This window comes from Coenobita brevimanus, chromosome 104, assembly GCF_032717465.1.
Source record: "Coenobita brevimanus isolate Jiangsu-jjx chromosome 104, ASM3271746v2, whole genome shotgun sequence".
Classification (NCBI taxonomy): Eukaryota; Metazoa; Arthropoda; class Malacostraca; order Decapoda; family Coenobitidae; genus Coenobita; species Coenobita brevimanus.
The window spans coordinates 45,425,437-45,448,689 of record NC_137057.1 but is presented as its reverse complement, the minus strand read 5'-3'; the positions used below and the strand labels follow the sequence as shown (position 1 = coordinate 45,448,689).

Here is a 23,253-nt window from a genome sequence, read left to right as displayed (position 1 = left end):
GGCGTGAGTTCCACTGGCTGACGTGGGTGTCTTCACCAGCGTGGATGGAATTGTTTAACACACAACAAACCAACAGGGTGGTGGTGATAATGACAATGATAATGATGATGATTACATGCCAAATGATGCAAATAACATGATATTTTAATGTTGCAATATACAGCACTTCAAAACAATGAACTGACGTACGATACTGAAGCACAGCGATGATGATGATAATAAACACACTACTGCAAATACAGTACAATGAATTACAGTATTACAGTTGATGTACAAATCCAATGATTTAATCCATTATCTTTCCTGTGAATACAGTGATGTATTTTTAGCTTATGTTTGCAACCACCAGATGATTTAAATCACTTAAGGACAGACCCATTACTGAACTGGCTAACGCTGTTGTTGTTACTGGCTGATGATGATATTGTTGTTACCAGGTTCATCTGGACATGTAAAATTAACATAGGCTATATCTTAAATCTCCAGGGGAAAAAAAAATAATAATAAAAATAAAAATAAACTCTCCATAGATGACCTGAACCGCCTGGTGCTGGCAATAACAGAATATCTAATAAGTCATCAGAGTGAAGTGGTTAACAGACGAAACACGAGGGCTTACAATTATTTACTCCTTCAGTCCAATGATAAACATTTGATTTAATTCTCATTTACTACCCAATGATCTTATAAAGTTTAAAGAGAATATTCAACCTGGAAGGGTCAGACACAGCCTTCAGTAACCCCACTCACCTCCCTCCTTCTCACAGCCATTCCCCAGCCACTTATACTCTCATTACTTTCATTCTCCATGTTCTATAATTCCTTAAAGTGTTCTCTCCATCTGCTCACTTTTTCTCCCCTCTGCACTGGCAATCTACCATTTTTAACTTTCACTCCCTGACTTACTTCTTTATCATCCTGTCTAACTCTCTTTACCTCTTTCCAGAACATTTTCTTACATTCCCTCTACTTTACACTAAAATTTCTTCTAAATTCCTCCTCCACTTTCTTACTAATCTTTTCATATCTCTCTTCCTCTCAACATATCTCTCTCTCTTCCATCTCTTAACAACCTCCTCTGTACAAAGGAAAAGAAGAAAAGGAAGCATGTAGTAATCATACAGGAATTTGCCTTGAAAAGTATATGGTAGGATACCTATTGACAGGGTTACGAAAATAACAGAGGAATTAGCTAGAGAAGAACAGGGAGGTTTCAGGAAGGGAAGAGGTTGGGTAGATCGGATATTCATTCTTAGGTCTTTAGTGGAAAAGTTTCTAGAGATGGGAATGAAGTTGTATGTGGCCTTCATGGACCTGGAGAATGAATATGACAGTGCATTGACAAGGAATGTAAAAGTACTAAGAATATATGGAGTAAATGGGAAGTTGTTGAATGCCGTGAAGAGTATGTATGAGGGAGCTAAGGCTACAGTGCGTATGGATAGTGAACTCAGTTAATTTTTCTACTGGACTGTTGGACTGAAACAGGAATGTGTCATGTTCCCACAGTTGCTCAATCTGTATATGGATGGGGTTATAAAAGACATACAGGGTAGAGCAGTGGATATTGGGGCAACCCTGATAAGAAAGGGCAGTGTTTGGAAACTCCCTGTACTGCTGTTTGCAGATGATACTGTATTGTTAAGTGAAGATGAAGGGGAACTGCAAGGCTTGGTGAATGAGTCTGGGAGAGTGTGAAGGAAACAAAATCTATAGGTGAACGTAGGGAGGAGTAAAGTTATGATCTTCGAGAGAAATGAAGCCCCTGAATGTACAGTGAGGCTGGATAAGGAGGAAATGGAAAATGTGAGTGAGTTTAAGTGCTTGGGTAGTGTAATGAGTAAGGATGGAAGTTTAGAGGGTGATGCGCTTGAAAGGGTACAGCAGGGAAGAAAGGTTGCTGGTTCCATGAATGCAGTGATAAGGAACAGGAAAGTGAGCATGGAAGTGAAAAAGTTACTACATGACAGTATTGTGATACCAACTCTAACGTATGGAAATGAAGCTTGGACATTGTTGGAAGGACACAAGTCAAGAGTGAGAGCAGTGGAAATGAGTTATTTAAGAGGAGCCTGTGGAGTCACGTGGAGAGACAGGCTGACAAATGAGGATATAAAGGAGCGTTGTGGTGTGGATGTGGATGTGATAGGAAGCGTTAGGAGGAATACACTGAGGTGGTTTGGCCATGTGGAGAGGATGGAGGGTGAAAGACTGATGAAGACAGTGTATGTGAGTGAGGTGGAGGGGGGGAGAGGAGGGGGAGGCCGAGGATGAGATGGAGGGATGGGGTGGAGAGGTATATGAGAGAGGGGGGTGTGAATTGGGAGCAAGGCAGTGAAATGGCAGGGGACAGGGCGACGTGGAGGTGATTTGTTTGTGGCCACCCCGAACGGAATTGAGGCATCTGGCAATAGATAGATAGATAGATGGATAGATTAAAAAAAAAAAAAATAGTATTATCATAAATACAAGCCTTCTGCTGCATTTCAACATGTCTTGTCATGGATTTCCTTATCAGGAGTGTAATTTAACAAGAGGATAAACAAAAATATTTCATTGCACCAATATCATTAAAACACTGTTACTTTATCAAAATGATAAAGTAACAGTGTTACAGCAGTGGCTATGGTATATGACTTAAACCCTAGTACTGTATTGAAAAAAAAAATATATATATATACTTTCTTTAGAATATGTACTTCTTCTCCACAGTTCCAAGGAAACAAATATGTATGAGTACAAGGGTTCTGGAGGTGGCATGTCAGACCACATACATTAAGCTTAACTTAAACCAGGGACCAAAAGAATTGATTACAGGCGAGACACGAGAGAAAAGACCCTGTGAACAGAGTATGAGAGGCAGCAAGAGGAAGGAATGAAAGGAGCTGAGAATCTAAATTTTAATTAAGCATAATGAGATGGAGGTAGCTGATCCTGTAAGTCATGTATTCAAAGAATAACCATATGCAGTATGTTGAATGCTTTATGGCATCTGAAGATTTTTCAAAAGGACAAGATATCTCACTACACCGCAACTTCTTTGTTTACAGTGGATTCGACCCTTGTTTTGTTTGGCTCAACGAATTAGACCCATCATACATTATGACAGAGAAAAGAAAAAACATAAACGTGAGATGAAGATTGTAAAATCATAAAAATGACCGGGCTTAACAATATAAATTGATTGAGATTATTGTGGGTGAAATTCTCTAGTCCAAATTCACCGAAAGATGAAATAACCAGCTACGAGTTCTTCTCTCTCCACAGTTACAGCGTGAATGATTTGTATGTCTGGCATGTTTCTGACAGCCAATGGTGCATGCGCAATGAATGTAAGGAGTCAGGATTTTTAGGGAGTCGAATCTGAACGCTACACCGGGGCTAGGCAGTTGGTCCTGACATTTAAGATGAGAATGACCAGCCTCACTCACCCCTGATTGGCATTACATGAGCAATCAACTCCAACCACCCCTTGGATATAAACCTTCACCACCTCAATCCGACTGGAGCGCAATAATTACCCACTAGACCACCAGGAACCAAATTTTGGTTATATGGTTACCACCCAGCATAGTAAATGGTATCCCCAAAGAAATAAAAAGGTGAAAAATACATCCACAAATAAACATACAACTCATAGCAATAACCTGAAAGAAAACATATCCATGAGTAAAAAAATAAATAAATAAAACTAATCAAGAGAAACATGTATCCCTGGAGGCAAAACAAAGAAAGAAAAAACACAAGCTGGAGAAAAACATCGCAAAGAGAGAGAAAGAAAAAAGCAACAATATTCAAGAGAAAAGCACATCCCCAGATTTGAAAAAAGAAAAGAAGGAAAAAAACTAATTAAAGAAAAATAAGCAAAATATGTCCCCAGAGAGATAAAAAGAAATATTAGGAGAAAAGCATATCCCCTCAGAAGATAAAAGAAATTAATTTTGTTCATCCCTGACATATCATCCTGAGTGCACTGATTATATGAAGAGAAGCACGTGCATTTAATACCAGAAGGGGTGGCCGCAAATGAATTGCCTCCGTGTTATGCTGTTCTCCACAATCAGGCTGACCTCCTCAAACTCATACGACTCTCATTCAAACACCTCTCACCCTAGCCTTCCACCTCATCCTTGGTCTCCCATTCATGCTCAGCCTTACTCACACACACACTCCAAGTCAATCTCCCATCCTCCACTCTTGTCACATGGCCAAACTACCTCAAGGTATTTCTACCAATTTCCAGCACATGCATATTAACATCACAATGCTCCTTAACTTCTTCATCTCTCTATCTTTATTTCCATTTAACTCCACATGCTCAAGTAACTCCCCAAGAAGCCAAGAAATACTAACTCAGGTCCATCCTCAACAATCCTCCTGAGTGCGCTGATCATGTAGAGAGGAGCACGTTCAGTTGACATGGCCAGCGCATCAACCTCCTGGTATACTGGTGTGGTGAGGTGGGAAGTGTGGTAGAGGCGGGGGCTTAGGCCAGAGACGAGATGCTTCACTTCGCGCTGGAAACACACCAACTGCTTCACCTCCTCGCGCCAATCTGTAATGTTGCAGGAAGTTGGTAGCTCCTCCCACACCTCGGGCCATCTGAAAACAGTGCCATCGTCATTACCACCATCATGTCATATTCGCTCCTGAAGATGGGATGAAATAAGATCCCAAAAGAGGGAAATGAAAGCATACAGAGAACTATCAACAACAAGTCCAGCTGATTGCATATGCAGTCACATGTACTCTACCAAACCTACTCCAACTTAACAACCCTTCCACTACAAGGTCTCCCTTACCTAAAGAAAATTACCTACTAGTAGCAAGACTAAACATCACCCTTTCTTGCTTCAGAACTGACACAAAATGCAACTCAAGCAATCCACTATGTACTCACTGTAATGAAGTCCCCCACACACCACAACACACTTACTCACCTCATGTACCTCACTCTCACAACACAGACAATTCTTTAACACAACCTCAACACACCTCATTCTCCTAACACACACAATTCATCAACACAGCCTCAATAGAAGATCTCTGAGAATGTCTGTCTGCTGTGGCTTTCCTGCAGTCCACCAGATTCACATTCTGGGGTGGGATTCTAAAATATATTTAAGATTGATTTCCCTGTTGTACCCATGACTTGTTTTTGCAGGAAAGACATTTTAGTGGACCTGTGGTTCCACCACAGGTTCACTAAAATGTCAGTTATTTCTTCTATGTTCCTTAGAGCACTCAGAATTAGTAGTCCCCAACATCTGGACACGGAAAATGTCAAGATATGGAAAATATTTTTAGATCTAAAATATCCCAGTTGGTTTATAAGGCAAACATATTTTGAAGCCAGAAAAGCCTTTTTTGTACCTAGACCAACATCACAAAGTCAGCAAAATAAGCCATACATCACGGTTCCGTATGTCAAATCTTAGCTTGGTGAAGTCTGTGAGTCATGATTTGGATGTAAACATTGCATTTAGATATACTTCCACCTTAAGATCAATGCTGGTAAAGAATAAACCAATTAGTAACAAAACTGCAGGGGTATACAAAATTCCATGTAGAGACTGTGATTTGGTTTATGTTGGTGAAACGGGAAGGGATTTGGACACTCGCATTAAGGAACACAAATATGCTTGTGAGATAGGCAACATAAATAACGCAGTGTACGTTCACTCTTCGGAAAACAACTATAGAATCGACTGGAATTCTAGCCAAATATTGTATAAATGTAGTACAGTAACTATAAGAAACGTAGGATTGTGGAAGCTGTATGTATAGAGAGATATAATAATTTTAACCATAGTGAAGGAATGTATAAATTAGATCCAGTGATGAGAGGATTAGTGGCAAGGTCCTTGCCGCCCCTTGTAATCCCTCACTCAGGTCGTGGACAGAGTAGAGGGAGAGTCAGGTGAGGTCACATCAGGTGTGGTTGGGAAAACGTGTCCTCACCCTGCATATAAGCAGCTTCTCAGCATTTGTATGTACCATATAAGCAGCTCCTGCATATAAGCAGCTTCTCAGCATTTGTATGTACCACTCTTGGTCTGTAGACCCACTGAAGAGGGCGACAGCTGTCGCCGAAACTGTTTGGAATACATCTTTTTTCGTCTGCCAGTGTGGGTTTTTGTATTCAGTACCAGATAAGTACCTTGATACATGTGGCATATGGAGAGAATGCAGAATGAGTGACAGAGTTCATGTAAGTGAGGTGGGGGAGACTAAAGATATGATGAAAGGATGGGAAGGAGAAATATGAGAGTAGGGGTGTTGCCTGGTGGTGGAGAAAATTTTTTCATGGCCACCCCATTCAGTACCAAGATATCTGGCAGTAAGTCGATATAATGTCAATAAAAACCATGTCCTCTAATGTCATAATATTCTACAGTTAACAGTATTTTTATTATTATTATTATTTTTTTACCTTTTCACAAGAACTACTATTGTAATCTTGCCACCACCAGATAATTTTCTTTAAATGCTAACATCTCATTTTGTAAAGTCAGGGATAGTGCCAGCCTAGTAACCTTAGCTTTAATAAATGGTAGTGGTATTTAACAGCTTCCAAAGTTATTAGTAATGTAGTATTCCTATCCTTTGCATAAATAAATATCCAAGTGATGGTTAAAGGCTTCCTGTAAAAAATGCCGACTTGGTAACATTCTTTGCTTCAATAACCAAATGATCATTAAAAGCTTGCAAAGAGTTAATTCAAATAGCAGCAGCTTACAGTAAAAAGAATTACAGCAATAACAGCAGTAAATGCGGCCAGCTGAGCAGTTTAGGGCTGCTCTGATAAAAGGCGATTCATTGTTCACCCTGAGACACATACTGTAGCCGCAGTTTAATTCGCCATAGGTTTTGTGTTTCCACTATTCGCTTTAGTCTTGTACAAGTCCTGGATATCGTTCCCAGATCGTATATCTTGACTGCATTGCACGAAAGTATTTTCAATAATATTTCGTCCGGTAAATCGTATAAACTCAGCGAAGGACTCACGCCAGCCATTGTGTAAATATACTCTGGTTGTAATGCTAGATGTTAAATATATAACAAATAAACAGTCCTTCCTACCAAAACTATTCTATCAGTAAATATAATGAATTAAGTTTCCTAAATTGATCTGAATATCTTTAATAAATTTTGTTACAAAACGCTGAGAAATTCTACTAAAGGTCGTCACTATACGTAGGTTAAGTATTTTCATAACCCTTATCCAAATCACTTTTACATAATCATTTCCATTTTCTTAGGAAGCTATTGAAACATCAATATTATAAATAACTGTTTACACCAGCTGATTACGTAATAGGCAAATACCTCCGGTAACATCTAGTGCATTTTCTCCAACATTTTACAGCTGACGTTAACATTTTCGGAAACTACAATTTTCGGATTCACGTGATTTCTTGGTATGTTGTACGCATACTAATATTTTCAGCCTCACCCTCACGTTACATGTCTTTCTGTCCTTATATGTTATGTTGAAAAATGTTTGATGTGAATGTAAGATTTTTCGGCTCCACGCAGTATGCTTCATAAACATGAATTTCAGACAAATAATGGTCGTTTATATGTTTATCATATTTATTCTGAACACGTTACGAACAGGATTCTTTAGTATAAGGAAAACTGAATGAAAAGTACTTTTGTTTACAAGAGTCAGCTGATGGCGGAAGACAGGCGCGCCTGTCATCAATATCGTCAATATATCAGGCAGTGTCTGTTTCTCAATTCGTAAGCCGCCATGGGGCAAACATCCTCAAGTGGGGTGAAAGCCCACATGGAAACAGCGCAAAAGACAGGAGCATTAGTGTTATCTAATAGGAAATTGTCTGAGGTAACTTGAAGGTGCTTTTAATTTTAACCTGGGTGAAACGAGGTCATGCCACAGTTTGTAGATTTATATGGCTTCCCTAGCGACTCACTGGCACTATATTGTAACTTTAGAGTAGTTTGGTGTAAAGGGAAAACTTTACCGTAATAGCTGATGTAGTCATTCCTGCTCAGTTAAGGAACCTTGCATCACAAATCCTTGCATTTCCTCGTATTTTAGGTATTGAACTATTAAGCACTGATATGAAAAATCTCCGCTAATGAAGCAGTTGATGAAGACTTTATTTAACCACTTCAGTTTAAAAGATTTCTCCTAAGATACTATTAAGGTTTAATTTTAAGTTTTATTACCTAGTCCTAGATTTATAATCTTCTTTAATATTAAGTTTATAATGCAATAATTTTTTTAATACATGTGCGGCACGGTGGCTCAGTGGTAGAGCATCGGATTTGTGATCGGGGGATTGCGAGTTCGAGCCTCGCCCGGGACTCATAAGGGGTGGCTACTAACAAATCGTCTCCATGTCACCCTGTCCCCTGCCATTTCATTACCCTGCTCCCAGCTCACGCACTTCCTCTCTCGTATACTTCTCCACTCCATCCCTCCATTTGGTACTGTACTCTAACTGATCTAATGCAGCCTAACCAAAAGGAGTCAGAGTCCAAGGCTGTAAAAATACCAAAAAATATACAGTACTGATGGTGGTGTTCTTCCTCAGGTGCCAGACTTATCAGTGTTGACCAAGGTACTGCGAACACTTGACCTCTCCTCCAACAAGCTCACCTTCCTTCCTCCGACAGTGTGTGACCTTGGAAACCTCAAACATCTCAACGCCAATGGAAATAGATTAAGTATGGCTTGATGATGATGGTGATCGTGTGGGTGGTGGTGGTAACAGTGATGATTTTTTATGGTGATATTGGTGATTGTGATGGTGATGCAGATATGGTAATGAGGATGATGGTGATAATTGTGACCCCTGGGGGTAGGGGGGTTTTCAAGAATACTCCCCCCAGTATCCCTGCTTGTCATATGAGGCGACTAAAAGGGTTGGCGGAGGGTTAGGGCCCCTCCCCGGAAAACAGCTAACTAAAAAGATGAACAGGAAGCCTCAGACATGGACTGACCAAAAGATGACGATCAAGGACCGGACAAAGGACATGGTACGGATCGCGACATGGAATGTAAGGGGTGCGAATGATGAGGTGAAAGAGAGAGAGATTGTCCAGGTGCTTGAGGGTGCGAAAGTGGATGTATGTGGAGTAACTGAAACTAAATGGAGAGGTGAGAGTGTGAGCGAATGGGAGTATGGATGGGGTATATGTGCAGGAGTAGGTGAGAATGAGAGGGCAAAGGAAGGAGTGTGTATTGTTGTGAGTAAAAGATGGAAGAAGAACATAAGAGAGTATGGATCAGTTGGCTCAAGGATTGTGTGGGTAAGATTGAAAGTTGCAATACAAATGTGGGCGATTGTGTGTGTGTATGTGCCAACACAAAATCTTGCAAGCAGAGCAAGTGTTCTAGACAAATGTGGAAGTGTGCATGGAAAAGTTTGGAAGGAATGAGAGAGTGTTTTTGATCGGTGATAAGAATGGTAAAGTAGGGAATGTGAAGGTGGATGGAATAGTTGGTGAGTGGGGTGTGCCTGCTGAGATAGATGAGAATGGCAGTGCATTAGTGGACATTTGTGCTGGGAGGGGGTTGGTGATAGCCAATACCCTCTTCAGGCACAAAATGATCCACAGGTATACATGGCAAGTGATGAGAAGGGTGGGTGGTGAACTGAATGAATGGAAGACAATGATTGATTATGTGTGTGTGGATGAAAGGATGCGAAGATGTGCAATGGATGCAAGAGCATATAGAGGTTGCGGGAGTGGACTTTCTGACCACCACTTGGTGGTGGTCAGAATCAAGGTCCAAGTAAGATGGAGAAATAGAAGAAGGGGAGGAAGGAGTAGTTGCAAGGAGAGTGGAAAGGTTACAAGAGGATGAGAAAAAGGCAGAATATAAGAGAGAAGTGGAGGAACGATTGAGTAAATATGAATTGGAGCAGACGGGGGACGTGGAAGGTGTGTGCAAGATATTCACGGAAGAAATATGTGCAGCATGTGATGTGGTGTGTGGGGTGAAGAGAAGATGGAAGGGGGTGCAAGGAACAGCATGGTGGAATGAAGAGGTGAGACAGGCTGTGGCACAAAAGAAGAAAGCATACAATGAATGGATGAGAAACAGGGACATGGAAGAAGTTGAGAGGCGGAAGAGAGAGTTGTACTGTATGTAGAAAGGAAGAGAGAGGTGAAAAGATTGGTAAGAGAGAGTAAGAAGAGAATGGATGAGGAATTTGGAAGGAATTTGAGTGTAAAGTGGAGGGACTGTAAGAAAATGTTCTGGAAAGAGATGAAGAGAGTAAGACAGGGTGGAAGTGAGGTTAGCAGGGGAGTGAAAGATAAAAATGGTAGATTACTAGTGGAGAAGGGAGAAAAAGTGAGCAGATGGAGAGAACACTTTAAGGAATTGTTGAACGTAGAGGATGGAAGTAATGCGAGTATAAGTGGCTGGGGAATGGCTGGGAGAAGGAGGGAGGCGAGAAGACAGGAAGAAATCAGTAGGATAGAAGTTGTGGAAGCAATGAAGAAAGTTAAATCGGGGAATGCCCCAGGAATTGATGGAGTGTGTGGTGAAATGCTGAAGCATGGGGGAGAGATAGTAGTAGATTGGATGTGGAAGATGTGCAGATTGGCCTGGGAGGAAGGTAGAGTCCCGGAGGATTGGAAGTCAGGTATAATTATTCCCTTGTACAAAGGAAAAGGGGAAAAAGAAGTGTGTGGTAGTCACAGGGGCATTTGTCATCTTAGTGTAAGAGGAAAAGTGTATGGTAGGATCCTTATTGAAAGAGTTAGGGGAATAACAGAGGAATTTGTTGGAGAAGAACAGGGAGGCTTTAGGAAGGGAAGAGGTTGTGTAGATCAGATAATCATTCTTAGATCTTTAGTGGAAAAGTTTCTAGAGAAGGGAAAGAAGTTGTATGTGGCTTTCATGGATTTGGAGACAGCATATGACAGGGTGGATAGACAAGGATTGTGGAAAGTATTAAGAATATATTGAGTAGATGGGAAGTTGTTGAATGCTGTGAAGAGTATGTACGATGGTGCTAAGGCTGCAGTGCGTGTGGATGGTGAACTAAGTGAATTTTTCTCTTTGAAGGTTGGGTTGAAACAGGGATGTGTCATGTCTCCATGGTTGTTCAATCTGTTCATGGATGGGGTAATAAAAGAGGTACAAGGTAGGGTAGTGGATGTTGGAGTGGCCCTGGTGAGAGAGGGTAGTGTTTGGAAACTCCCTGTACTGTTGTTTGCAGATGATACTGTGTTGTTGAGTGAAGACGAAGGGGAGCTGCAAGGCTTGGTGGATGAGTTTGGGAGAGTGTGTAAGAAATGGAATCTAAAGGTGAATGTAGGGAAGAGTAAAGTGATGGTCTTTGAGAGAGGTGAAGTCAGTGAATGTACAGTGAGGTTGGATGGTGAGGAAATGGAAAATATGAGTACATTTACATACTTGGGGAGTGTGATGAGTAAGGATGAAGGTTTGGAGGGTGAAGTGCTTGAAAGGGTACAGCAGGGAAGAAAGGTTGCTGGTTCTTTGAAAGCAGTGATAAGGAACGGGGAAGTGAGCATGGAAGTGAAAAAGTTACTACATGACAGTATTGTGATACCAACTCTAACGTATGGAAGTGAAGCTTGGACGTTGTTGGAAGGACACAAGTCAAGAGTGAGAGCAGTGGAAATGAGTTATTTAAGAGGAGCCTGTGGAGTCACATGGAGAGACAGACTGACAAATGAGGATATAAAGGAGCGTTGTGGTGTTGATGTGGATGTGATAGGAAGCGTTATGAGGAACACACTGAGGTGGTTTGGCCATGTGGAGAGGATGGAGGGTGAAAAACTGACGAAGAGAGTGTATGTGAGTGTGATGGAGGAGGGGAGAGGGAGAGGGAGGATGAGATGGAGGGATGGAGTGGATAGGTATATGAGAGAGGGGGGTGTGAGTTGGGAGCAGGGCAGTGAAATGGTGGGGGATAGGGCGACGTGGAGGCGATTTGTTTGTGGCCACCCTGTATGAGATTAAGGCGTCTGGCAATAAATAGATATAGATAGATGGTGATAATAGTGATTAAATTAATTATGATGATAATGATGGAGACGATAATAATGAAGATGATGATTTTGATAATGATAGGACAGCAGTACCCACATTTGATAAGTTTTGTATTGGGAAGATGCACCAACAGGTTATGAGTACTCTTTCTCTCTCGTGTGTGTGTGTGTGTGTGTGTGTGTGTGTGTGTGTGTGTGTGTGTGTGTGTGTGTGTGTGTGTGTGTGCCTCTCCTACTCACCTAAACAACATACATGAAAGGTGATCCAGATGCTCCTCAGACTGCTGGGCTGTTTCTCGTGTCTTGCTGGGATGCCTCGTAATTCATTTCCCCTGCCCACTGCCACACCCACACCATCGGTCTGAGCTGTGCCTGCAACACATGAAATATTGCTGGCTGAGTTTCTGGTGGAGTGCTTTTAATAGATACTGTACACACATCTGCTCCATCTCTGTGCATAGCAAAAGAGGGTCCTGCATTGATGAAAATAAATTGTAGCAAGAGTGAAATATAAATGGTGGTCTAAATCTGAAAGGGCCAAGTCCATGATAGATTACAGAATTGTTACCTATTAATGTTCCACTGCTGCCGTTTAAGCTGATTTGCCAGATTTCCACAATTTAGAGTACCAGTACCAGTTTTATGAATGTAGTTGTGATATATTGGAACACATCCCTGTCTTATGGCTGATGAGGACTGATTGTAGTGCCTAGTGTAATACTGATAAAGAGGATGATAATACTGGATGGTGAACAGTACTAAGTGGTTGGCTGCAGTACCATTAGCTCTGGGAGACATTGCTATGATTGTGAAGTGTGGCTACGAAATTGATAACTATATACTTGGCCTAAATTGTTGGCTCTTTCCATTGTGAATTCTGTGTTTTGGCAGTAGATTAACACTCAGATATGGTGCTAGTAACAAAGAAGTGCCATGAAAACAACATAGAGCTGCAGTATTGTCTTTTTGTGACACTGAGCTACGTGAAATATACAGCGAAATAAAATAAATCCAGGCCAAGTTTGTATAATAGAGGTACAAGTATAACTACACAGTGATCTGTCTTAGGTAGGAAACTCATCTGCATGTAAAGAGAGTCATGGACCAAGCTGAGACCCAAAATTGCTACTAATCTTATTATTTATTTCAGAGTTCTCATTTCTCAGTCGTTTCCAGAAATGTTGGGAAGTAATTAGCTGGTTTTGGTTCTTTAATTAGTTCTCAGTCTATAATATCAGGTGTACAATAGTTAACCTTAAGGTGGGGATTCCTACAGAGGAAGCTTGGTGTCATTTGATTTAATTTTAATAGTGATGGTAAGGGTTTGTTGGTGATGAAGTAGAGTGTGGTCCCTGTATAACACTCCTCTTCCACTCCTCCATCTGATTTTCCTGTGGTGTGGGGATGGCATAGTCAGTGTTACGTGTGTTGACCCTGCATTATCTGTTCATTTCCTTCTCCCATTGCAACACCCACACCAGCAGACTGAGCATCCCTGTAACCCATAAAATACCACTAGATGAGCTTCTAGTGGGGTGCTATTGACTTACCATGTTGTACACTATATATATATACTGGTAAAGTAGAGTCCATTTGCAGGTAGTCTCCCCGATGGCATGGGTCAACTCAGCAAACTGGAGTCACTGTCGCTGGTGTCCAACCAAATCACTGCCTTACCACAGTCCATGGCCAACCTCAAGCACCTTAAGTCGGTCATAATAAGGTACTTTAGTTTATGCTTACTGGCTCGGTATGGTTCTGTTTAATTAAGGGTGGATAGCATGTTGGGACCTATAAATGATACGATATGGTTACCTAGACTTCTTTGTCATTGGTGGTGGCCAGTCCTGTCACTGCCATACCTCATTCTATGGCTAACCTCAGGCACCTCAAGTCTCCTATAGTAAACAATGATAGTAATTTCATTCTATCACTAGGTGATTATATTTATCACCAGATGGTTATATCCAGGTGTACAGGTATGTGTGCAGTTAACCCTCTTAGTCCGATGATGTCTTTTTCAGCTTTGGAGAGATTTTGAACTGAGGGATAGATATAGACTTGACCACTCCACCTTCACTTGTAGAAATCGTCCCTAAGCTGAATAAAATTGCGAGGCTTTCTGAAGTTGAGGGGTTAGATATTGCCTTAAGCATTGCCCTTCATGTCAGTAAATTGTTTCCAAGCTAAATAAACTATAGTAATCTAGGGAAAGGAAAAATTCAAATAATGTCTATAGGCTAAATGGATAAACCACTTTCAGTATGGTGATGTCCCTATTGATCATATTTTTAGCTATATCCAGATGACTTTATTCAACCAGGAGAGGATATGCCTCAAGTTTGTCATTGTCTGGTACGAGATTAATTTTGTTGTTAATGCAGATAAGTTTATTGAACCAAGGAATGTTATACCTTCAAGTCCATCAATAAAATGTGCCACTCACTCATTCACTCACCATTCAGGCTCCCAGAATCCTGACTTCACCTCACAGGCATGACCATCCATGCACGAACAGTGACTTTGTATATATCCACTAACAGTGACAACAAGATGACAGAGTTCCCAATGTGCCTGTGTGGTCTGCCCCAGCTGGATGTGGTGGACCTGAGTGGTAACCAGATAACAGAGGTGCCTGGTGGAGTGGAGGAGCTGCAGGCTGTTGAAGTGAACCTAAACATGAACCAGGTACAGTTGGTTTGTTTCACCTGGCAGAGCTGTGTGACTCCCGCTGCTTGCATACTAAATTGTGTTGGTTAAATGTACATTATGCTTGGCCATAGTTTCGAAGTAAGAATGGATCTCCTTGGTTACTAGCCAAATCAGCCTTGTAATCTGACTACACCTGGCTATCAGCTGAGGCAGAAGGGGTTAATAATAATGAACATAAAGAGACAACTGCTTTTGCCACTCTCCAACCTTACATTTTTTCTGTATCTGTCTGTCTCATAATGCATACTGTATTAATGTCTGTACAGTTAATTCTAATATAACCCTTTCAGTTCATTGGCATTGTGGGTTTCTTGTGGCTGTGTTCGGATGTATCTATCACATATTTTTTCTTAAGATTTCGTCTGTATTACCTATTTTCACCCCCTCTTCTTTCATCCATGTCACCTATTTTGTCCCCAGATTTTGCCCATGTCACCTATTTTGTCCCCAGATTTCATTCATATCACCATTTTGTACTAAAGTTTTGTCTCTGTCGCCAATTTTCTCCCAAGATTTTATCCCTATTAATTTTTTGTCTAGATTTTATACATATCCTACAAAATCCCCAGGTTTCATCCACATCATGTGTTTTGTCCCCAGATTTAATCCACATCACCTATTTTGTACCCTGGTTTCATCCACATCACCTATTTTGTACCCTGGTTTCATCCACATCACTTATTTTGTCCCCAGATTTCATCCATATCACCAATTTTGCCCTCAGATTTCATCCATATCACCCTCCATTGCGTCATGTCCGCGTCTAAAAACCTTGCGTCTGGAGGAAAACTGCCTGAGTGTGAGTGGGGTGCCTCAGGAGCTGCTGACAGAGTCACAGGTCTCGCTTCTTTGCATCGACGGCAACCTGTTCAAGATGAAGGAGTTTGAGGAGGTGGAAGGGTATGCACAGGTGAGGGAGTGTACAAATACATGTACAGCTTGCCTAAACTCATACATACATACATACTGTATAGATCTTACCTACATGGTGGTAGTAGTAGTTGCAACCCTAGGCATATCTGCATGTGAACTCAGTGAACTGCAGGCTGAATTTCCCATCCTCCTGTAATCCACTGTCATCCTGTAGGGGGATCAGGAGGGAGTTGAGGGACATTTATACAACTGAGCAACTGAGTCGATAAGTTTTATCAGCACCTCTGTGAGAAGGCACACTTTTGTAGCTACATCATACACACCCAGTACAAACAGCTTACACTAATACATTTATGCATACAGCACATACATTCATAGGTGGTATGTGGTGGCGACCATCATCCACTCACTTGATGTAATGCTGTCTTCTTCTTCCTTCACCTTTATCATTCATTTTCTATGTCTGCCCTCCTCTCTCCCTGTTTCTCCCATCTTTCCTGTTGCTTTTTGTTACTCTTCTTTCCTTTCTCAGGTGACTTTACATTGAGTGGCATGCCTAATGGTTTCCTGTTAGCCAGGAAACCATTTGGCAACACTGGTTGGTAACCATATAACCAACCCACATGTGCTCCCTATGTGTCAGCCAGTGGGTTGGTGGAGGGTTAGTGCCCTTCCCCATAAAACACCTAACTCAAAGACAGACAGCCACCCCTTACAGGATTATGGCATCTGGCTGTGGATAGATAAACATACATTCACTCTTCATGCCCATTACATATATACTCAGGTGATGGAGGTTTGTACTTGCAGTCTTGATTTTAAGTAAGGGATGGGTTTTAGTGTCAGTTTTTCCTTATAAATGTTCCTGCAGCTATGGGGACACTGGCACAACAATTTCATAGGTAATGGTAAAACTTTATTAAAACTTTATTAAAACACCGTGTCTGTAATTTCTCATGGACATATTAGCAAAAAGGAATAAAACAAAAATGAAGACTTATAATAATTTTTGGCTTCTTCGGACAGTTTTATTCAGCATAGGGGAGACCTTTTTAATACAAGTGGTTAGACAGACATCATTTACCCCTTCAAGAGAAGTTGAAGGCCATGTGGAGAGAATGGAGAATGAGCGATTGACCAGGAAAGTGTATGTTAGTGAGGTGGAAAGAAAGAGAGAGAGAGAGAGAGAGAGAGAGAGAGAGAGACTTTCAAGTGGGAGGAGATGGATACCCACATACTACATTCTGTCTATTGCCAGACGCCTTAATCCCATACAGGGTGGCCACAAACAAATTGCCTCCACGTTGCCCTGTCCCCTGCCATTTCACTGCCCTGCTCCCAACTCACACACACCCCTCTCATATACCTCTCATCTGCATCCCTCCATCTCATCCCTGGCCTCCCTCTCCCTCTCTCCCCCTCCACATCACTCACATACACTCTCCTTGTCAGTCTCTCACTCTCCATCCTCCCCACATGGCCAAACCACCTCAGTGTGTTCCTCCTAACACTTCCCATCACATCCACATCACAACGCTCCTTTATATCCTCATTCGTCAGCCTGTCTCTCCACGTGACTCCACAGGCTCCTCTTAAATAACTCATTTCCACTGCTTTCACTCTTGACTTGTGTCCTTCCAACAACGTCCAAGCTTCACTTCCATACGTTAGAGTTGGTATCACAATACTGTCATGTAGTAACTTTTTCACTTCCATGCTCACTTCCCTGTTTCTTATCACTGCTTTCAAGGAACCAGCAACCTTTCTTCCCTGCTGTACCCTTTCAAGCACTTCACCCTCCAAACCTCCATCCTTACTCATCACGCTACCCAAGTACTTAAACGTACTCACATTTTCCAATTCCTCACCATCCAACCTCGCTGTACATTCACTGACTTCACCTCTCTCAAAGACCATCACTTTACTCTTCCCTACATTCACCTTCAGATTCCATTTCTTACACGCTCTCCCAAACTCATCCACCAAGCCTTGCAGCTCCCCTTCTTCTTCACTCAACAACACAGTATCATCTGCAAACAACAGTACAGGGAGTTTCCAAACACTACCCTCTCTCACCAGGGCCACTCCAACATCCACTACCCTACCTTGTACCTCTTTTATTACCCCATCCATGTACAGATTGAACAACCATGGAGACATGACACATCCCTGTTTCAACCCAACCTTCAAAGAGAAAAATTCACTCAGTTCACCATCCACACGCACTGCAGCCTTGGCACCATCGTACATACTCTTCACAGCATTTAACAACTTACCATCCACTCCATATATTCTTAATACTTTCTGCATTCTTTGGCAGTAAATTATGTACGTTCCATTTCATTTTGGTTAATGTCAGACCCTACTGTGCTGAAGAGAATCCTAGGGCATAAGAAGTATTAAAACTCTTATGATCAACGATTACATGAGAAAAAAGAACTTTATCCTGTACATTATTCTGGCTTGTGGTGATCAGTAAACCCATATACATACACGCATACTAACAATATACAGTAGACCCTCCCTGTAATGGACTAATTGGGGGGGGGGAGGACCTGAGCTGTAAAAGCCAAAAAGCCATTATATACAAAGCTTTTCCCTGAGGTGGGATTTCAAGCACATGTTTGAAAACAAATGGGTACATTAGCATATGCTAGTATTAAAAATGAAAACTACTGTATACCCATTTTGCAGTTTATTGCCCTTGTGCGGTTTATTTCACATCCTAGTAATTGCACTTCTTCATGAGACGTATGTATTGTGCCTCGTTGCACCTCGTTTAACTGACATCGTTTGTTATGGCCGACGGATGTTTGGTGGCTTCATAGTGTTTGTTAAAGCCAGTGTCCAGTCTGTCAAGATACATTAAATCAAGGGTCTGGTGCACATAAATGCAACATACATTTATACACCTATACATGGGTATATGTGTAGAATCTTTCACCAGTTAATTGAAATATTATTGTTTCAGTACATGGAACGATACACGGCAGTAAAGAAGAAGATGTTTTAGGTGGTCCATCTCATCAGCTTCCAGAGTGCGTGGGCTGTACCCTTGTGAGTTTAGTAGGCTCCCAGGCACATCTTTCCTGGTTATTTGGACAGTTTATTACGCAGTAAACTATTCAGTATGATGATCCATTTCCAATTTTTTTGTTGCTGGTATCAGATGATTTTATTCAGCTTGGGTTCTTTATAAATGAAGAGATGGCCACCTTCCATGGACACAGTTTCGAGCTACCTTTACGTAGCGTGTACACTGAGCGACAAACCTAGGAAACCATTTACTACATTGGTTAACCATGTGATGAGAGTGATGTCTTGTGGTGTAGTAAGGTAAAGCACTGCAACAGGATGTGGCCAGTAGTAGTTGACATCTGAGGGCTGGGTGAGATTTATTGCTTGTGTAATGCCACTTAGATGAGTTACTTGTCACTCTTCCCTTAAGTGTCAGGACTAAGTAGCCTTGCCCAGGGCACCACTAATCTTTATGACGCAGTAAAGGAATGGATGATAGAGGAATTAAAGAGGTAAATAACCCACCCAGTCAAAAAAAATTTATATATACTGTATATATCATCTGAAAAATGGGAAAAAATAAAACAGAAAATACATTATCGTATTGAGGGAGGCAAACCATATGCCTGAGGATCTAATATGTAATTCCTGATACTGCCAGATGAGTTTATTCAGCCAAGGAAAGAGGTTTAAAGTAAAATAAAAACTCTGGCTTGAAAATTCTCTCTCTGAGGTAAATAAAATTGCCTGGCAATATTAAGAATAAAGCAGGAAAGGATATCAGTAGGCTGGAGTGATTAATTATACAGGCATGTTATTAATGTAGTAAGTTTACGTTTGTTTTTTTGTATTTTGTATTAACTTCTTGAAAACTGGTGATGGCCTTATAGTTTATTCCTGCCACTGACTAGACAATTTTATTCCGTTTATGAAAGGCCTCAGGTAGTGGTAGTAGTTGTTTTACCCCCGGGCACATCTAAAATGTCAGCCTGGTGGAGTGCAGACTGAAGTTGCCCTCGTCCTGCGGTCCACCTTCCTTCTTTCAGAGGATTTGTGAGGGGGGAGGCAAGGGAAGTTTGCAGAACCAGGCAAAGGAGTTGTGCAGTTAGGTTAGTGCCACGACATGAAGGCATTCCTATCCAGCACCAGGCTCTTGTGTTGAAGGGTTTATTAAGGCTATGATCAAATCTTTCAATCTGAAGAGTTTATCCTAAGCTGAATGAAATCATTGCAAGATGGCAGGAATTATATTTAAAAAAAAAAAAGAAAAAAAAAAGAGAGAATCCATGGATTATCATCAGGATGGACTGGATAAGTAACTTGCACGACATAGTTTGTTTTCACCAAGTGGAACTGAGCCCCTCCCACAACTTGAATACATTTTTGTGGTTTTATGAACTCTGACAAGCCTTAATTGTGAGGTAGGAATTAAATCAGTCCACCAATCAGACATTTGGTCATCATCTAAGCTGAAAGGGAGTTAGGGATCTTTGTCAAATGAAAACAAACTGACTACAGAGGATATTTGTATGCTGTTTGCTAGAATATGGTGTGCTGGAGAGGGACACCTTCACATGGTGGCACTGATATAGCTGGGTGGCTCCACTGCCTGGTTACATAAACATCTCTGAACTCCCTCCCTACCCTTTCCCAACAGGACATTGGACTGCAGAAGGGCATCTTTAGCTTGCACTTCATGGGGTTCAAATTTCAGATGAACCTGGGGCTACAGCCACTACTTCTGCTATTACCGGGAATGTACTGGTAAGGAAGAAGTGGTAGAGAGCCTACTATGCTGGGGAGAATACCACCCTGTATTAACACATCTTTGAGGGAAGTATTTATAAAGGATCCTAATGCATTTACAGGATAAACAAGTCATCATAAGAGTTAACTATCACAGAGGTACTGGAACGGGAGCTGTTTACAGACTACTTTGTCTATACGGGCAGTTATATACACAACATAACCTTGGGAGATTTATAAATACAGCCTTTGAGGTGAAGGGTTATAATTTATATTAAAAGACAAACTATTTTAAATTAAGGTTTATATAACATCACCTTTGGTAAGCACATCACTGGTACTTATTGATCATTTTCATATCACAACTGTCATTCTATTAACATGTCAGGCAGGTTGCATTGTTTAGGTTTGTGTGCAATAATGTCGTGAGAGATATGAATGAGAATGGTGTGAGTTGGAGGAAGGACATCTTGATAGCAGGGGACAGGGAGACAGTTTATTTGTGGCAACCCTCTCCCCTCATCTTGTTGATGTACAGTATTTCCCATTACAATCATGCTACTGCCAGAGACTTTTATTTACCCTAGGAGAGTGCTTTAGTAGTGAAGGGGTTTCTGTAAGCTGTATTTCTCCCTTCTAGTTGTAGTTTTCCCCAGGTTGAATAAAATCATCTGGAGATATAGGTTGAATAAAAGCTTCTGGAGATGGCAAGAATTCATTGAAAGCCTCAGGTTGAAGGGATTTATTGATAAGGTCATTACTTATCTGTGTAATTCCTTAATGATGACATGGATAACTGAGCACAGTAACGTTTTCACAAGTAATATTTATAGGGCTAAGAGAATGTACTGGGAAGTAACTACTGGTGTGAATTTAAGAAGAAAATAAGGGAAGGTATGAAAGAGAGTCATGTTGAAATCATTCATTCATTTATAAAGTCTCCAACCTGCTTGCATTGCTTTACCTTGGTCACCTGATTGTAGCTTTTCACACTGCTCAATGTTTAGCAGCCTCTCTCTTCATTCCCTTATTTCACTTTCTCACTGAATGACCATTTCCCCGATCTTTTTTAGTCTTCCTTTCAACTCTACATTCAACTTTCATAATTCTCACCCTTCACACCCAGTTGTCATCCTTTAAAAAAAAAAAAAAAAAAAAAAAAAAAAAAAAAAAGAGGTAAAGGGAAGGGAAGAGCAGTAGAATATAAAAGGACACTTGAACAGAAGTTTGGAAAAATAGACATCTTTGTTGAGTGAACTGCATTGGAGTTTCACTACAGAGGTGGTTAAGCACTTTAGGTCATCACTCATATTTTATTCTTGCTACCTCATGATTTTATTTAGTTCAAGAAGGACCCTTCTCACTGTAGGGATTAAACAAAACCTCCGCTATACCATTTTTTCTCTACCTTGGCCAAAAAAAAGTCACCTCTCCATTTTGAATGCTGATTTGTAACAGTAGATCAACACCTGAATATGGTGCTAGTCACAAAGAAGTGCTATGAAAGTGATGTAAAGCTGTAGCATTGTCATTTTATGCCATTGAGGTACATGAAATAAGCTACAAAAAGATGAAAATCTAGGCTAAATTAGAGTATGAATGGTAATCCACTTACCATGAGACATCTGTCCTAGGAATGTACAGTATTCTAAGTGGCATTGGAGGCTTGGAGGCTTCGTAACACCTCTTCCTAGTGGTATTTTACATAGTACACCCTAGCATTCTCTTGTATGTTATTTTGATCATTTCAGTATCGACAGTAACATACAAGAGGATACCGAGGTATGATGTACAGAGGGGATTGATGAGGGAGAGTATCTTCTACCATTCTGTCTGTAGCCAGATCCCTTACTCCCATTAGAGGTGGCCACAAACAAATTGCCTCCATGTCACCCTGTCCCCTGCCATTTTGCTGCCCTCCCCTCCATCTCATCCTTGTTCTCCCCTCCTTCCCTATCCACCTCACTCTCATACACTCTCCTCATTAGTCTCTCTCTTCATCCTCTTCACATGGCCAAAGCACCTCAGCATATGTCTCCGAACACTTTCTATCACAACCACATCACAACACTCTTTCACTTTCTGATTTGTCAGTCTCTCTCTCTCCATGTAGCTCCACATGCACCTCTCAAATACAGTAATTCATTTCCACTGTCTCACTCTTGACTTGTGTCCCTCCAGCAAGGTCCAAGCTTCTCTTCCATTTGTTAGAGTGGGGATCACAATATTGTCATGAGGCGACTTTTTTACTGTAAGGAGGGGATGTTGCAAAATCTCCAGAGGCATTTAGAATTGACCCCTGATCTCAATAAAATTATCAGGAGGTAGCATGAATAAAAGAAAATAATAGTCATTAGTAGTGAAGAGGGTAACATCTCCTATGCTCTTTTTACTTTAACTTGGTCTAGAACTGTCATCTCATCATCTTGAATGCTAAAGTTGTAACAATAGATTGACACTAGATTATGGTGCTAGTCATAAAAAAGTAATGAGGAAAAGGTGTAGAGCTGTAGTATTAGCCTTTTCTGCCATTAAGGTATGTAAGTTAAGCCAAAAAGAATGAAAATCCGGGCCAAGTTGAAGGTAAGAGGACTGTAGACGAGCACTCTTACATAACACAAAATTAACATAATAAACACCTGTCACTGTAAATAACAGAAACAATTCAAATTCCCAATTTTCAATTATGATAATCTTCCAGGAGCACAGAGGTTATATTCCTATTATAATGCACCAAATGATCGCTACCTCCTGCTAGAAAAAATAGTGTTTAAATTACAAGCTTTAATGGGTTTTGAGAAAGTACGGTATTAAGGAAAGCAGGGTATGAAAACTTTGTCAGTCTTGTAGTAAATTTGCTTTTTCTAGGCATAGGGATTGAGGAAAAGATGGGCAAAGTTC

The 23,253-nt window shown here is 40.9% G+C and overlaps 2 protein-coding genes and 1 non-coding gene across 3 annotated transcripts in view; 2 read left to right on the top strand and 1 right to left on the bottom strand.

Annotated features, from left to right (window-relative positions):
- LOC145416096 (F-box only protein 21-like) overlaps positions 1–7,017 on the bottom strand; it is a 28,629-nt gene extending 21,612 nt beyond the window's left edge. The window contains exons 1-2 of the mRNA XM_080285188.1: positions 6,842–7,017; positions 4,354–4,602 (exon numbers count right to left, since the gene is read on the bottom strand). Of these exons, the coding sequence (XP_080141314.1) occupies positions 4,354–4,602; positions 6,842–7,017 (425 nt within the window). The remainder of the gene's footprint in view (positions 1–4,353; positions 4,603–6,841) is intronic.
- A 673-nt stretch (positions 7,018–7,690) lies between these two features.
- Positions 7,691–19,851, top strand: LOC145415951 (uncharacterized). The gene is made up of 6 exons (XM_080285055.1): positions 7,691–7,849; positions 8,565–8,697; positions 13,603–13,726; positions 14,547–14,691; positions 15,440–15,625; positions 18,560–19,851. The coding sequence occupies exons 1-6, from the start codon at positions 7,757–7,759 to the stop codon at positions 18,599–18,601; spliced, it is 723 nt and encodes a 240-aa protein (XP_080141181.1). The 5' UTR covers positions 7,691–7,756; the 3' UTR covers positions 18,602–19,851.
- Positions 8,265–8,336, top strand: TRNAT-UGU (transfer RNA threonine (anticodon UGU)). The gene has a single exon. It is a non-coding gene; the product is annotated as a tRNA-Thr (tRNA).
- Positions 19,852–23,253: the final 3,402 nt, after the last annotated feature.